Below are 15,373 nucleotides of genomic sequence, written 5' to 3'. Positions count from 1 at the left end.
TCACTGAGATTTTTAAAGTCACATCAATCCTGCTTGTAAAATATAGATAAGACGTCCTGATAGCAGAGAAAGCAGTCAGATCTATCACTGATACAGCTTCACTCACAAAGCTTTAAGAGCAGGTAAATGTGTATGTGTGCCTTTGCATCAAAAGATACAGTGATTTCATCAAGGTTTGAAAATATATAATTTTAAATTTTTTAAAGGGTCATTTACAATACTTGGCAGAGAGCCAAGGGGGGAAAACCTTTAAATTTCTTTTTATTGCTAAACCAAGTATGAAAGCTTCATGAACATTGCTAAAGACTTTTCAGTTGATTGCTGATGATGGCTATACAGGTCATTTGTATTCTGTGGGTGTCTTTAGGGGCTGGCTTTAATCTATACTTGAACTTGAATGATATTTCACCAAGATATGGGGTCTGATGTTCTAATAATGACTGATTGCCTTTCCCAGCAATTTGTGCACAGATACAATCTTTTCTGGATACAGCAGCTGTTATATAGTCTTCAAATTAATCTAAGTCTCAGGTAGCATTTCTTTGGAACTGTAGAGAACCTAACAGCAAAACTAGAACTGGAAATATTCATCAGGTGGAAGATAAGTATAGCGAAGGAAGTATCCAGGTCATTGAGACTACTGCTATTAGAGTAAGCAGAGGGGATGCTTTCTGGATGATGCTTTCTGAATCTTTGAAATTTCTTACCCTGGGGGCAAAGCCTCATTTATCACATTGAGTCATGGTTTTATCAAACAGGTGAGTCCAACAAATACTTTTCTTTGTTTTTGAAATTTTTGATATCTTTTATTTTCATATTGCCTTCAATTACAAATATGTCCCTCCCTTCTTTCTTTCCATGTGAATCATTTCCTATAACAAAGAATAAAAAAGAAAGAAAAAGTACTTCAGAAAATTAATCACCCACCTTTTCAAAGTGAGTGAACTGTATTCATCTTTCCTCTCCTTCAAAGTCAACCATGGTCAATAAAGATAGAATGTTCAGTTTCTTTTTTTCTTCTGTCTATTTATATTATGATTATTATAATTGCATAAATTAGTATCATATATTTGTAGCTGAAGGGCATCCACCTCAGGGGTGATCTAATACAATCCTTTCCTGTTTCAAATCAGAAAACTAGAGCAACTTGATATCATGAAGAAGGAACTGAAGTTGGAGCCAGGAAGACCTAGGTTCAAATTTCACCACAAATATATACAGCTGTTAGGAAGACCTAGGTTCAAAGTCCACTTCAAATACCAGCTGTGTGGTAATGGGCAAAACAGGTAATCTCTTTATACCTCATTTTCTTCAAATTCCAGGGTTTCTTTCAGCTCTAAGGCTACATTCTAGGATCCTATGATGATCATATGAGGCTTCTTTTGAATCTGTTAATATAAACCTTCTCCTTATTTTCTAAAGTCTTTATTTTTTAACAGTCTAGTAATATTTCATTTCTATTCTTGTACCACAACTTTGTTAATCCATTCTTCAGTTGAAGGGCATCTCCTTTGCTTCTAGTTCTTTGATATCAAAAAGTATTTGAATATACATGACAGCTCTCTGACTTTGACCTCCCTGGAGCCACAGATATTTTTCAAAAACATTATTCAACATCTCTACTGGATCAACAAAAATCTGCATTGACCTCATTAACATTTCCTACTTCCCTTTCCCACCCCTTCTGTTAGCCATCCCTTAATCCTCATCTGATTAGGTCCAGAAAGCATATATAATCCTGGAAGAAACACACTTTAATTTTTCTCATGGACAAAATCCCATGAAAAACCATAAAAGCAAAGATTTGGAAACCAAGAGAGTTGCCATCAATTAAGGAAAAACAACAAATTATAGGCTATAGATGTAATGAAATGTCACAAGAAATTATGAAAGAAATTATGAGAAGCTGGGAAAGACTCATATGAATTGATGTTGAGTGAGTGAACAGAAATAGGAGAATAATTTAGGCATTAACAATGATATTGGTAAGACAATGCAATGACTAAACAAGATTCCACAGAACTGATGATAAATGATGCAGAATGAGACATGCATTTTTGCAACATTGACAATGTAAGGATTTAGTTTATTTGATATACACATTATTGCATGGGTTCTGTTTCTCTTTTTCTTTTAATTTAGGAGAGGGTAGGAAGGAGAAAAGTTAAATTTATGTTAATTGAAAAACAAAATAAGGGGAGGGGAAGAAAGGGAAGAGGGAGAAAAGAAAAGAGAACTGAGACATTTCATTTCTCATTAAATTCATTGCCTAGTTGTCACTGGGTTTGCCTAGGTTATGTCTAATTCACCCCAAATCTGTTGTCCTGACAGGCAGAGGTAGGTGTACAAGGAAATTTGGATTACCCATCTTCTGAAAACTCCACAGTAAATTTTGTAAGGAGAAGTTGAATTTAGAAAAAAATAATAAAATAGTTAAGTCTGCATTTTCTCAGGAAGACTGACTGCCATCGCCTCTACTTATGTAGTCACTGGAAAGGATGGAAGTCTATGGAGTGTTAAATTGGGAATGCTCAGTCTTCTAATAGTCCTCTGGGGCTTTCAATTCCTGCTGAGGGGCAGATCAAACCAAATTTTAAAATGTTGTTAAGAAATACAATGTGAAAACAATGCAATTGCCAGTCTAGTGTGTTCATCTAGGGCCAGAGAGAGAGAGAGAAGTAAAAGATTGTGACTTCCACACAGCTGCAGGAGTCACAGTCTTATAAGGACAGTCCTAACCTGCATAAATCATTCAATCAATCAACAAGCTCATATTAAGTGCTTAAGATGTTTTCAGAATTGTGCTAAGCTCTAGGGACACACACAAAAAAATGCAAAAAACACAGAACCTGTGTTGTTCTGTGTTGTTCAAGGAGCTAACATTTTAAAGGGGGTAATCTTCCCATTCCTTCTTGAGCTATCTCTGCCTATTTCTATCTATCTCTGTTTCTCTGTCTTTCTTGTCTTTCTTGTTTTTCACCATCATCAATCCACATTTTTTTTTCACTAGATAGCAGTTCTTGTGCAGAATATCAGGGGAAGAAATGAGAATGGTAAATGAGTCAAAACAATATAATGCTATCCTGGAGGCAGTGCAGGATAGTGGATAGAAAAATAATCTTGGAGTCAGTAAGATATAGTTCAAGCCCTATCCTTGAAACTTACTATCTGTGTAACCTGGAGACACTTCTCAATGACTTCGGACAATTCCCTAAGTCTCTAAGTTATGTGCCAGTTAGTAATCTGCCTAAGTAGAAAATACTTCCACTCTAGGAATACTTTATATTCTGAATGATATCACAGGTCCTGACCAACACCCCCCTAAAGTCATATGAGGTTATATGAGGAAAGTGAGGCAATAGTTCTATTATAATCTACCCTATACCTAGCTCCTCTGAGTATTATGTTCAGTAAAGAGTATCACATTTTAAGAAGTGCACAGATGAACTGAAAGTTGCCTAGAAGAGAGTCATCAGAATGAATGGGGATTATCTCCCACACTAGACTGCTTAAAGAACTGATGGTATTTGACTTGAAGAAGAGGTTTAGTAAAGAAAATTTTTCTAATAATTGGTGTTATTCAAAAGCAGAATGAGTTGCTTTATGGAAAGTGGGAGGAACAGTAGTCTTCTTCTGAACTAGACATCTTCAGTAGAATCAAAACTAGGGATTCCAGAATCTGATGCAAACTCAATTAAGTTGGTTGGGGAGAAGGGGTAGGGGAGGGAAAGGGGGGGATACCATTGATTAATACTTAGAGAACTCATTTCTAATCTTCCAGTCCCTATGAATCAGAGTTGCTAGATTTCTAGGTAAAAAACACCCTTTCCTATTATCTGATCCTTCATCCTTACCTACCTAGGCTTCTCTCTCCCTAGTAGTGTTATCCTGCTATATAGTCTTCACTTTCATTGTGCCATTTGGAACTGAGATTCTATCATTAATAAACGTCCCCATCTTAGACATTCCATTCATTAACTTTTTATCTTCTTGTACCTTCTTTTGTCCCATACTCATCTCTCCCCTCTGCCTTAAGACAGTGTCCCAAGTCACCATTGCTAGGACAGGAGTATTTTCCCTTATGTCCCTTGATACAATGGGGAGAAGGAAGGGAACATGTACCGTTCTCCATGATGCCTTCCAGGTTCTTCCCTTTACTGACATTATTCTGGGAGCAGCTTCTCCTCTGAAATTCAAGCTATCCATGGTGTTTCAAATAATAGCAAAAATATCTGATACATATATAACTATTTAAGTTTTGTGAAACACTTCACTTTCATTGTCTCATCTGATCCTATAGATATTATGCTCTTTTAACAGAAGAGGAACTGAGAAAGGTCAAGTTAGTTGCCTATGGTCACATAGCTAAGTGTCTGAGATGAGATCTCAAGCTGATCTCCCTAATTCTGAGTCTCCTTTAACATGGTTCACAATTTTCTGCTCCATTCCAAATTCTGCCCATATAATTGCAAAAGACATAAGTTCAAAAGTCGTGCTAATGTTCCCTTTAAAGATGCCAGTCTACAGTGAAAGTTTCCTCTCTCAGCTCACAGAACATTGATCCATCTATATTTTAATTCCTATCCTACTTCTTAAGATTCAGTCTACAGGTAAGAGAGAATTTAATGGCCCAAAACTTTGAGAGAAAGAAAAGGTTTTCCGGAAAGGTTTGACCCTCCCTTGCTTTGCCATTCCTGAGGTATTACTCTTTTTTTTTTTTTCAGGTTTTTGCAAGGCAAATGGAGTTAAGTGTCTTGCCCAAGGCCACACAGCTAGGTAATTATGAAGTGTCTGAGACCGGATTTGAACCTAGGTACTCCTGACTCCAGGGCTGGTGCTCTTTATCCACTGCAACACCTAGCCACCCCCTTTGAGGTATTACTTTTAATACCTGGGGCAAAAAGAAAACCAGTTCCCAGACATCTGCTGACTCTATGCTGCTGAGGAGATTCCTTCTTTGCTTTTCAATTCAGACAGCACCTGATGGAGATAAGTCTCTTCATCTCCCTGAATTGGTCATCCCCTATTTCCTGAAGTCCTCATCTCCTTCTTCCTATGACTTCTTTTACCAGTAAATGTCTTTCTGTCACTCTATCCTCAAGGATATATATTCTTTCCCAAGAGAGATGGAATGAATTACAGTCTAGGAACTGTGGGTTGAGGACAGCTCATCTCTTTTACCTCTCTTGACCTTCCTGAACCTGGCATACTCCTTTTGTCCTTATTCCTATGGAGGCAAGGTCAATGGATGACTATGAAGACAGTGTACTACAGTGTAAGGGATGCAAATTCCTCCACGTAAGAAAGCTATTCCTTTTGGATGTCTGCACCATGGAAAAAGCTCTGAATGCACTTCCCTGCTTGTCATTCCAGTCTTCTGAATGACCATTTACTGAGTTGCTATAAGAGGGATTCTCAGCTAAGTACAGGTTAGACCAAGGTGGCCATTGGGGTTATTTTCAACTTTTTAAATTTTCAAATAGGATTCTCTGATTCTTCTTTATCCATGCACTCTCCCACACTCATACACACACACACACACACACACACACACACACACACACACCACTCTAGACACATACATATCTTCACTTTATCTTTCCTATTTATCTCCAAGTATTGTCTCCAAAATGAGTCTGTCCAGTACCCTCAGAGTTAGCATTTGAGGTCTTTCCTGTTCAGCAATTTTCTCTGATTTTTATACCTTTTAAAGGATAAGACCTTGTATTAGGCTGTACCATTCATTTACCCAGTTGTGATACAGTGCATTGGACAGTGTTTAGGGAGTTGAGATCTGGACTTTAAGTCCTGGCTCTATCACTCACTAGTTGTGTGACCTAAAGATATCTTATTTCACCTCTCTGTTTTCCTCATCTGCAACATGAAGGTGTTAGACTAAGTGATCTCTAAGATTAGTCCCTTTTCTAACATTTTGATTATTTGATTATGCATCTGCCAGGTGAGGCAGCTAGATGGCGGGCGTGGTGAGTGCAGGGCCTGGAGTTGAAAAGTCATGTCATCCTGAGTTCAAATTTGACCTGAGAAACTTAATCTTAAGTGACCCTGGGCATGTCACTTAACCCTGCACAGTAGAGTTTCCTCATCTGTAAAAAGTACTGAAGAAGGACATGACAAGCCATTTCAGTATCTTTACCAAGAAAACACCAGTTGAGGTCAGGAAGAGTTGGACACCCTTGAAAAATGACAAAACAGAGGTGTACTGAGACACCCCTGGGCTTCGTTCATGGGGATAAACTTGAAACTCCAATTCACAGCTTTCCATCTAAGTCATCTGTCTCTTCCTCTAGAGCATAAAGAGCCTGTCCTTAGTTTCATCAGTACACTGTCTCTCCGGGAGCTTTTAACCCCAAGTCCAAAGATTTCCTTTTTCTTTTCCACACATTATTTAGGACTGTCCTATATTTTCCTTCCCGCATCAGTCCTGGGCAAGAGGAGTTCCCCTCCTCTTTTGCCCAGAACATCTCTCTTTCCCGGAGCGCTCCCTGGCAAGCAGACAGAAGGGAGCACGCTGCATCATCTTAGCTTCAGTCGGGTAGCTGGGACCAAGCGAAGTGTCAGCATAGGCTGGACTGCAGCTGGACTTTCATAGCCCTAGAAGTCTTGAAGAAAAATAGGAAAACCTGCTCTTGGTTTATTCCATTTCTTCTCATTCCACGAAGTGGAAATTCTAATGTACTAAAGAAAGGAGGAAAGGGGAAGGAGGGAATGAGGGGGGGGGGATGAGGGAGGGAGTAACATCTTCCCGTAGCATCTGACTACTTTGGCTTCCGAGCTCGGGACAGGTTCGGGACATTCTCCGTGGGAATTCGAAGTGACATTGCTTTGACACTGGAGCAAAAGGTGGTTTAGGACGTACTGATAAAAACTGGGTCGGGCCCTGGGGTCTTCAGTTTAGGCAACAGAAAGGACCCATGGAAGGTAGCATCAGGCTAAAACAGCAGCGGGGCAGTAGGAATCTGAGTCTGAATACTAAAAACGAATAAAAAGGAAAAATAAAAATGAACCCAAGTGGAAATGCCCTAGTCTCTCGGGTACACCGGAACTAGCCATTGTTATTGGCTGGAAGATTTGTAGGGAGAGTCGTGAGCTCCTGAGTGTGTGTGTGTGTGTGTGTGTGTGTGTGTGTGTGTGTGTGAATTTGCGCGCCCCCGTGCGCGCGTGGGTGCATATGTATGGTGTAGGGGAGGCATTTCCCAGCTACTGACCCCCAGCTGCTTCCCCACCCGCTCCGGGTGCAGGACGCTGCGCTCTTGGCGGAGGGGCCAGGGGTCGGCTGCGCAGGCAGTTGGCTTCAGAAAAGCAGAGGGGGGTTGGTGGGTGGGTTGGCTGGCTGGCGCTCTGCAGTGCAGTGGAGTGTTGTTAGCCCAGGCTCCCTATATGGTCGAGGATTAGCTTGGTGCTGCTGAGGCTGAGCCAGGAAGAGGAGAGAGGAAGAGGAGGAGGAGGAGGAGGAGGAGGAGGTGGAGGAGGAGGAGGAGGAGGAGGAAGAGGAGGAGGAGGAGGAGGAGGAAGGTGGGGAGGCAGGGAAGGAGAGAGGAGCAGGAGCGCACAGTGAGCTGCTGCCGGGGGAAGCAAAGGCGCTGGAGGCTGGGGCACCACCAGCCCCTTGAGAACCATGGCCGAAGGGGGAGAAGGAGAGGATGAGATCCAGTTCCTGCGGACTGTGAGTAGCAGCAGAATTGACTAGGATGGGGAGAGATTGGTGGGGTCGGGGAGGGGATTAGGGGTTTGGGGAAGCCCAGGAGGGTCTGGCTGTGCCTCCAGGCTTCCGCCGTTGGTGCCCAGCGCTTTATCCGCACCCTCAGGCTGCAGGGAAGAACTGACCAGCCTGACCCGGAGACACTGAGGCTCGAATCTTTTGGAGGGGTGGCATCCTTCATTTGTAATATTGTTATGAACCTCCTCCTCTAACCCCAATCCCAAACTGCCAGTTTATTCGGTCAACTTGATACTTGGGCTAAAGACCATGGACTGGCCAAACTTCCTGACGGCTTTTGTCCAGGCATTGCCTTAAGCAGGTGGGGAGACAGGACTCCACCCTTGCATTTACCACCCATCATTTCACCACCCCCATCCCCATTTCCCTCAGCTTTGTCTCACTGGGTGGCTGTACAAACTGGGGACTCTCCAGCTGTGCCGACCGGAGGATGGGGCAGGTTGGAGGGACTAAGACTGAGACAGGAAGAAGAGGTAAAGACACCTCTGCCCCTGGTCCTGGAAGTGAGCAGACTCTCAGCACATTGTTTCCCTGAATTACTGGTGGTTGCTGTTTTAGTGTTAACTTAGGTGCTGGGATCTTAAGGGAGAAGTGCATTCCTTTAGTCTCCTGCCTTAACCCATTGTCCAGTGAGCCTGGGGTAGTCCCTGGGTTAAGCTCCAAGTTATCCACGTCATCTCCCTGGTACCGGGGTGCTTCTGTGCTCCAATTCTTAGGAGAAGCGAACAAATGACTTTGGTATCTGCATGATCCTTGTCTTTCAGAAGTTAGTATAGGAGGGTTATCAGGAGACTCCCTCTATTACTAATGATGGTAGGAAGGTGTGGACTTCTATATCCATAAGATGAGCCTTCTCTCTATACCCTTTACTATGCAATTAACCGACCTTAAAGATAATTGGTCAGGGTCCCTACTTTAAGCTCTCCTCTCCTTTTTTTGGTCATTCATATACCACGCTTCCATATGTTTTCTCTTCCTTCACCAGTACCTCTCAGGGCTCTCTTGATAAGACAGAAGAATCATCTTAACAACATCCTGGAGGAGCTTTCTGGTTCCTTACAACTCTCCCCACAGACTTATGTCTAGCACCACTAGTGTTCTAAGATTTTCTTGTTCTACAAATAGAGTCGAGATTCTCAATACTCTTCAAATCCCTAACTGCACTCATAAAATCTTCTAGTTTTCTTTCACAAAGGTGTCTATCCCCTGAGATCCTATAGAGCATAGCAAAACCCAAGGTTTATGTGTAACTCCCACCTAAATTGGATTAGTGAAGACGAAGAGTATGAAATCACTACTTTCCCTGGTCACTAGTAGTAAGAACTTCCCTCTTTTCTTCTGGAGTCAATGCTGAATGGCTTTGAGGAGCCAGTCCTTTAAAAAGAGATTGATTTTCAATGGGATCATATATCCATTTTTGAAATCTCCACTTTTCATTTCTCCCTTGGCCTCAGCCACCACCTACACTGACTTTCCAAAGCTATCAAGCAGTATTGCTGTACTCTATTTATCTGCAAACAAAACTCACTGTAGAGCTTGGTGCATCTTAGTGATGATAAAGAGAGATGGTTAAAGGTTATAGAGGTGTGTCGCTTTTAATTGTAGCTTTTGTGGGGTGTTAACATCTTTTTTCCCTTTCTGGAATTATTAGAAATGCATTGCAAATTACTAAGTATTCTCCCCAGAGATCCTTCAAGGCAGGACTGTATCTTCATTTTTGGTTCACTGAGAGAAAATTGAAAGATAGATGAGGAAATAGAAATATAGAAGAGGTGAAATGACTTAGCCAGGCTCCTACTTGCAGTTGTCATCCCTTAAAATTTATTAAATTCCCCCTGGAGTAGGATGTCTTGATGGATACTCTGCAGATTAATGAAAGGAGACAACTTCTTTTCTCCTTAAGAACTTACAGTATTAAGAATGACCTGGATTGAGTACTGGGGGTGTTTAAACATTCTCTCTCCCTATTATGTACAAGGCAAGTGATTCTTAAATTTAAATATCCACATTTAATCTCTGTAAGTCTGTCTGACTTTTAGCTCATTACCTATAGGAATGTTAAGGATCTTTGGAGTATCCTGACATTGTGCTTTAAGAACTTGGACTCACATCATTGGCCTTGATTGTGTCAAGGAAGGTAGACCATCATTAACACACTCACCCTGTTTTTACCCTGGGGTATTAATAACCTTCACCTAAATAATATCTTTAAAAGATGTTTTAGCCAGATGTTACTTCATTGACCAAGCAACATTCCTCACTGCTGTTATTGGATGCTGGCTACTTGATCCAAAGGGTGGAAATTGCTATTTTTCAAATGTGACTTTTAGAAGTCTCCCTCCTGAAGGGCAAAGACAGTGACCATTTCAGTTCTGTCCTTCCTTACTGCAGAGTTCCATATTCAGGAGGATCTTTTATAAATTCTGTTTGCTGCTGATGCTGATAGAGATGGTGGTGATGATTATGATCACAATGATGAAAATGATAGTGTCTAAAGTTATCCCTGGAGTGAAATGAACTAGAGTCATGTTACAGGCTTATCATGTGTTGGGGGAAGGCTAGATTTTAGAAATGAATGGTCAGGACACAATGTGCTGGGCATTAATGTTTTGCTTGATTCTGTGCCATGAAAAAGTCTAAGTTCATCCTCTAGTGAATCACAAGCAGATCCAAACACAAACTTTGGAAGCCCTGGAAGGTTTCAGTAATGATATTTTTCTAGGTCTTCACCTTTAAGCTAGAAAATTAAATATATTCACACACACATACATACAGAAAACACAGACATGCACACACACACCCTTCTTTTGGCTTTCTGAAAGTAATAACAGGCATCCACACCCATCAAAGAGAGACAAAGGGAAGATAGTGCCCTTCAAACAAAACAAAACAAAAACACTTAATTTTCCCCTCCTACCACTTTTGGCCATGTTGCCCTCACTCCCCTTCTGACTGTTCTCACTGACGTAATCATTGTCATTGACGTAACTTGAAAGCTGCTCAGAAGCAGATAGATAAACCTGGCAGCAATCAACCTGAGTGTCAGAACTTATGGTGAGAAGAGTGGCAATTGCCCCATCTCAGACAGTTAGTTCAGTAGCTGGCATTGCATCATATTTAGAGAGTGCCAGGAAGCAGAAGATGATTTTTTTCCCCCTGTGGCTTTTTTTCTGACTGCAGCATCCATACTGAACAGAATTAAAGGTTTCTGTTCTGATTTTTAACAATCAGCCTTGCTCACCCCCCACCCCCACCCCATCAACTTCAAGGACTCACAATAGAAACAATACATGTATTATCAAAGTTCATTTCAGTTAAAGATTGGTGGTTAATCATACTTTATACAAATCTCTCTTCAGTCTATCACCTATACCTGATTTGCAGTTAATAGTTAAAAAAACCAAACCAACAAACAGAAACTGTGGAATTTGGGAATTGAGATACTTGTGAAGAATGAAGTATTCTTCCTTTGTTCTTTTGCTCCCAGTGTGGCAAGAAGCTTTTCAGGTATGAATAAAACAGTTCCAATAAGAGCACAAAACCTATCTGCTCATTCCAGGTAGGAGTGATGGGGGCTTTTCTCTTGGAAATGCAAAGAGAAACTCTTGCTTTTCACTCAACACAGCCTGTTTTAATAGCTCCTGCAATTTGCTGGCATAATGCTTTCAGCAGCTGTTCCTCCCAGAAGGAAGGGGCTGTTGAAGGAGAGGAGGGGACACATGAGTACTGAAGTCTTCAAATCACAGAGGCACTGGGGCACTTGCAGCCCAGAATCAGTTTAGCTGAGTTGTAATGAGAGTTGGAATTACAATTCAGACCTTCTGATATCTAGTCCAGTGCTCTGCAAGAGGCAGGCTGATGACTTTCTTGATTCTGGATTAGATTTTAATGGTTTAAGAAAGTGTACTAAATCTGTTTGCCCTCTAAGGATCCCAATGTCATGTCTTGCCTCTCAGTACTAGCTCCTTTAGCCTATTGAATAGAACTATCTGAACTGAGATTCTGGCCAATCAAAGCACTCGTATCTAGCTGGACACCTAACCTTTTATTTTTCATAATGAAATGTCCTGGCTGGGGGGAGGGTCACATGCTAGGCCTTTATTTTAAATTTAAAGGCCACCTTAGCAGCCCATGAGAAGGCAATAGCTCATAGGTTTGTTAAGTTCCAGGGGAGCAGAAGGGTAGATATGAAAGCTGCAGAACTCTAGGGAGAAGATGATGGTGAAAACCATATTATTTGGAAAAGACTTGAGGTGTGGTTTTAGCCAACTGTATAAAAATTGCACCAGAAAATTAGTTTGCAGTCAACTTAGGCATTTTTATTTTCCTCAAGAATTTATCTTAATGTCAATATTTATTATTAAACATAGATTTTATACTTGATTGCAAATGACCTTTAATTACTTGCAAATATGGTTATTAGAAATAGTAATAATGAGCTTGTGTGCTTAACAAAGCTTTTCAGGATAGTTCTGATGTTAGAATATGGTATAGAGAAGGGAGAAGCTAATAAATATTAGAGTATTTTCCTTTGAGGTATAGCTTGACAAACTTGTTCATAAACAGCTTTATTTTGTTTGTCTCAAATCAAATACTAGCTCATTAATGATGTGCAAAATACATTTAGCTCTCTTTTTTGTAAAATGTGGATAACAATATTTGTACTATGTATTTCATAAAGTAAAAAAATGTCAATTATTATTTATGCATTTTCTCTTCATTTTGTTAGTTTACTTCTCTTAATCAAATAACATTTTGCATTATTTCAGAAATTGTTTTCTCTTCTTTCAAACTTCTTGTTGAAATAATTTTTGATTTATGTTTTTTAAAATTTTTTGAGATCAATTTCTCCAATCCTTTACAGTCAAGTTCAAGGTCTTCTAAACTACTCAATTTTTTTTTGTTTATTTTCTTAGGTACCCTGGTTTCTAGGCTTTCTCATTGTACTCCTTCTTTCCCCTTCATAGAAAACTGTAAAAATTTCCAACCTACATTTAAAGAACTACTTGTGCTTGTTACAACATTCCATATCAAATCAATCTCCTCTTTATCTTTTGCCATTGTCTCTTTTAATTTTTTTTGCTTTACTTTATTTTTCAATTAACAAATGCTTACTTTCTCTGCCTCCCACCTAACTTCAATTAAAAACAAGAAAAACAAACTTGCAACAAATTTGCATAGTCAAACAGAACACATTCCTACATTGTTCATGTCCAAAAATATGTTTCATTTTGCACATTGAATCCATCACCTGTCAGATGGCGTCTACCACTGTATCTTGAGGTTCTTCACTTCATTCCTTGTTCTCCTTAGGTAACCTTAGGGACAGAAAAAAATCATAGAATCTTAAATCTATCATCAGAGGGAACTTTAGACATCATTTCATCCAGTAACCTCATAGATGTGGATGTGGAAATTGAGATCCAACTGGGCCAGGATCAGTGCTCTCTGGGTAGGGGAATGTGTCTGATACATCATATCCTTTTAAAGGTTTCTTTCAGCAAGACCTGGATAAGGGTGATGGTGATGTGCTGGGGGTACATCATCAATGCCGAAACTGCAGTACAAATAACACCCACCTGTGGTATGTAAGGTGTCCCCAGGGAGGAAAGTTAAGACTTCTGGGCCCTAGCTGAACGAATTCAACCTTCTTCCTGCCTAGAACCTGGGAGGGTGTACTTGGGAGAGAAACATTTCTAGTCACTGCAGTTTCTTTTGGTCCAGTGGGTTTTGCCACCGCAGCACCTCTCCACCTTAGAGAGGGAAGAAAAAACTGCTGGCACCTTAACCTTGGTCTGCTTGGGCAGCCAGGATCTTTTTTCTTTTCTTTTCTCTCTCTTTTTTTTTTTTTTTGCTCAATGTCATTTGTGCTTCAGAATTGTTAGAAAATAAAGGGCACATCAGCTTAGCTCCAGCTGATTATGCAACATGAAAAAACAAAGGAACTAACACTCCCTTTGCCATGCCAACACCATTCTCCATCTAGCTCACACTACGCTCCTGCATAGAAAAGATTCAGATATTGAACTAAAAACGCCTGCTGCCTGGTGACTTTCAGTGCTGATTATAACAGGAGCAATGTAGTTCTGGCTCAGGAATGAGATGCTAGAATGATGCAGTGGAAAGAGACCTGGCATTGGGAGACTAGGGCTCAAATCCAACTCTTCCCAGTGATATTTTGCTAAACTGTGTGAGTTTAAGTAAGTTACTTAACCTGCCTAGATACCAGTTCCCTAATCTATAAAGGTGAGCAGCTAAGTGGCACAGAGGATAGGATGTAGGGAGTAAAGTCAGGAAGATCTGAATTCAAATCTGACTCAGACATTTAATAGATGTTTTTAGCCCTGGGCAAATCATTTACTTCTGTTTGGCTCAGTTTCCTTATCTTTAAAATGAACTGGAGAAGGAAATAGAAAACCACTCCAGTATCTTTGTCAAGAGAACCCCAAATGGAGTCACAAAGAGTAGGACATGACTGAACAAGAACAAATATCAGGGGATTGGACCAGGTAGTTTCTGAGGATACTTTCAGCCCTATCTCTAGAATTCTTTTAGGCAAAAATCAAGGTTTATGTCTTCTATTGATTTCATTAATAGTTTAATGAGTAATTGTAGCCCCAACTTGATGGAAATCCTAATGGTGGGAAACTAGGCTGGTGCAAATGGCAAATGTCTTTTAATCTGTCCCCAAATATCTTTTCTATTGCCTTGGGGTTAAGGTATTCTCTTCAGAAGTCCCATTAGCAAACATAAACAGACTATTTCCCTTCTCTGAAATCTTTGATTTTTTTTTCAGAAGAAGTAGGAGATTTGGAGATGTTGCTGAGAAAAGTAACCACTAGAATAGTTCATAAATAGAACAAATTGGTAGGTGCTTAATAAATGTTTAATGAATGAATGAATGAAGTAGGCAGCACAGTGGTGTGATGAGTAGAGCACTGAGCAGGTCAGAAACCATGTAAGAATACTGAGCTATTGCATGTGTAAACAATCTCAACTTTACTTATATCTGTTCTATAGCCAGCATTGGGGGGGGGCAGGAATTATGAGCTAGATAGAGAAGGGAGGTAGCTCCACTGAAGGCTAATGAGGAAAACTTTATTAACCAGACCAGTTAATTATTTGAGCTTGATTTTTTAAAAAAAATCAGAATCAGAGACAACCTGGAGGAAAATAAAAATCAGATCTCAATCTTCCATAAAAGGCAGTGTAACATCAAGGTAAGAAATAAAGTAAAAACTAGAGAATATATTTCCTATCTCTGAGGTGAAGTTCTAAGAACACAAAACTCAATTCTGACCATCTTCATTATCTGATATCTCTTCTACATCATAGCCCCAGAATCTTAAGCTCTTTTAACAGTGAGAGGTTACAGAGAGTGGGTATTTGATTCCTTCCTCAACATAAAGGGGAAAATTAACCTTTTAAGAATATATAATCCCTTTGCTTGTCTATTGATGTTATTTTTGTGCTCTGATCTATATATTTGTGTGTATACACAGGTATCTATGTTTATATGTATATACAATCCTCAAAATATAAGTTTCTTGAGGGCGAGAACTGTTTTTGTTTTTTTCTTTGTATCTCCAGTTCTCAACCTAGTAGCAGATATCTGATAAGCATTTGATACTTTTT

General features: G+C 40.1%; 1 protein-coding gene across 1 annotated transcript in view; it reads left to right on the top strand.

Moving 5' to 3' along the window:
* Nucleotides 1-7,547: 7,547 nt before the first annotated feature.
* The window catches only part of RYR3 (ryanodine receptor 3), an 833,777-nt gene continuing 825,951 nt past the window's right edge, over nt 7,548-15,373 (top strand). Inside the window, exon 1 of the mRNA XM_074235019.1 lies at nt 7,548-7,684. Within this exon, the coding sequence (XP_074091120.1) occupies nt 7,637-7,684 (48 nt within the window). The 5' untranslated portion in view covers nt 7,548-7,636. The remainder of the gene's footprint in view (nt 7,685-15,373) is intronic.

The sequence above is a fragment of the Macrotis lagotis genome, chromosome 4 (assembly GCF_037893015.1).
Source record: "Macrotis lagotis isolate mMagLag1 chromosome 4, bilby.v1.9.chrom.fasta, whole genome shotgun sequence".
NCBI lineage: Eukaryota > Metazoa > Chordata > Mammalia > Peramelemorphia > Peramelidae > Macrotis > Macrotis lagotis.
This window is presented reverse-complemented; position numbering and strand designations above follow the sequence as displayed.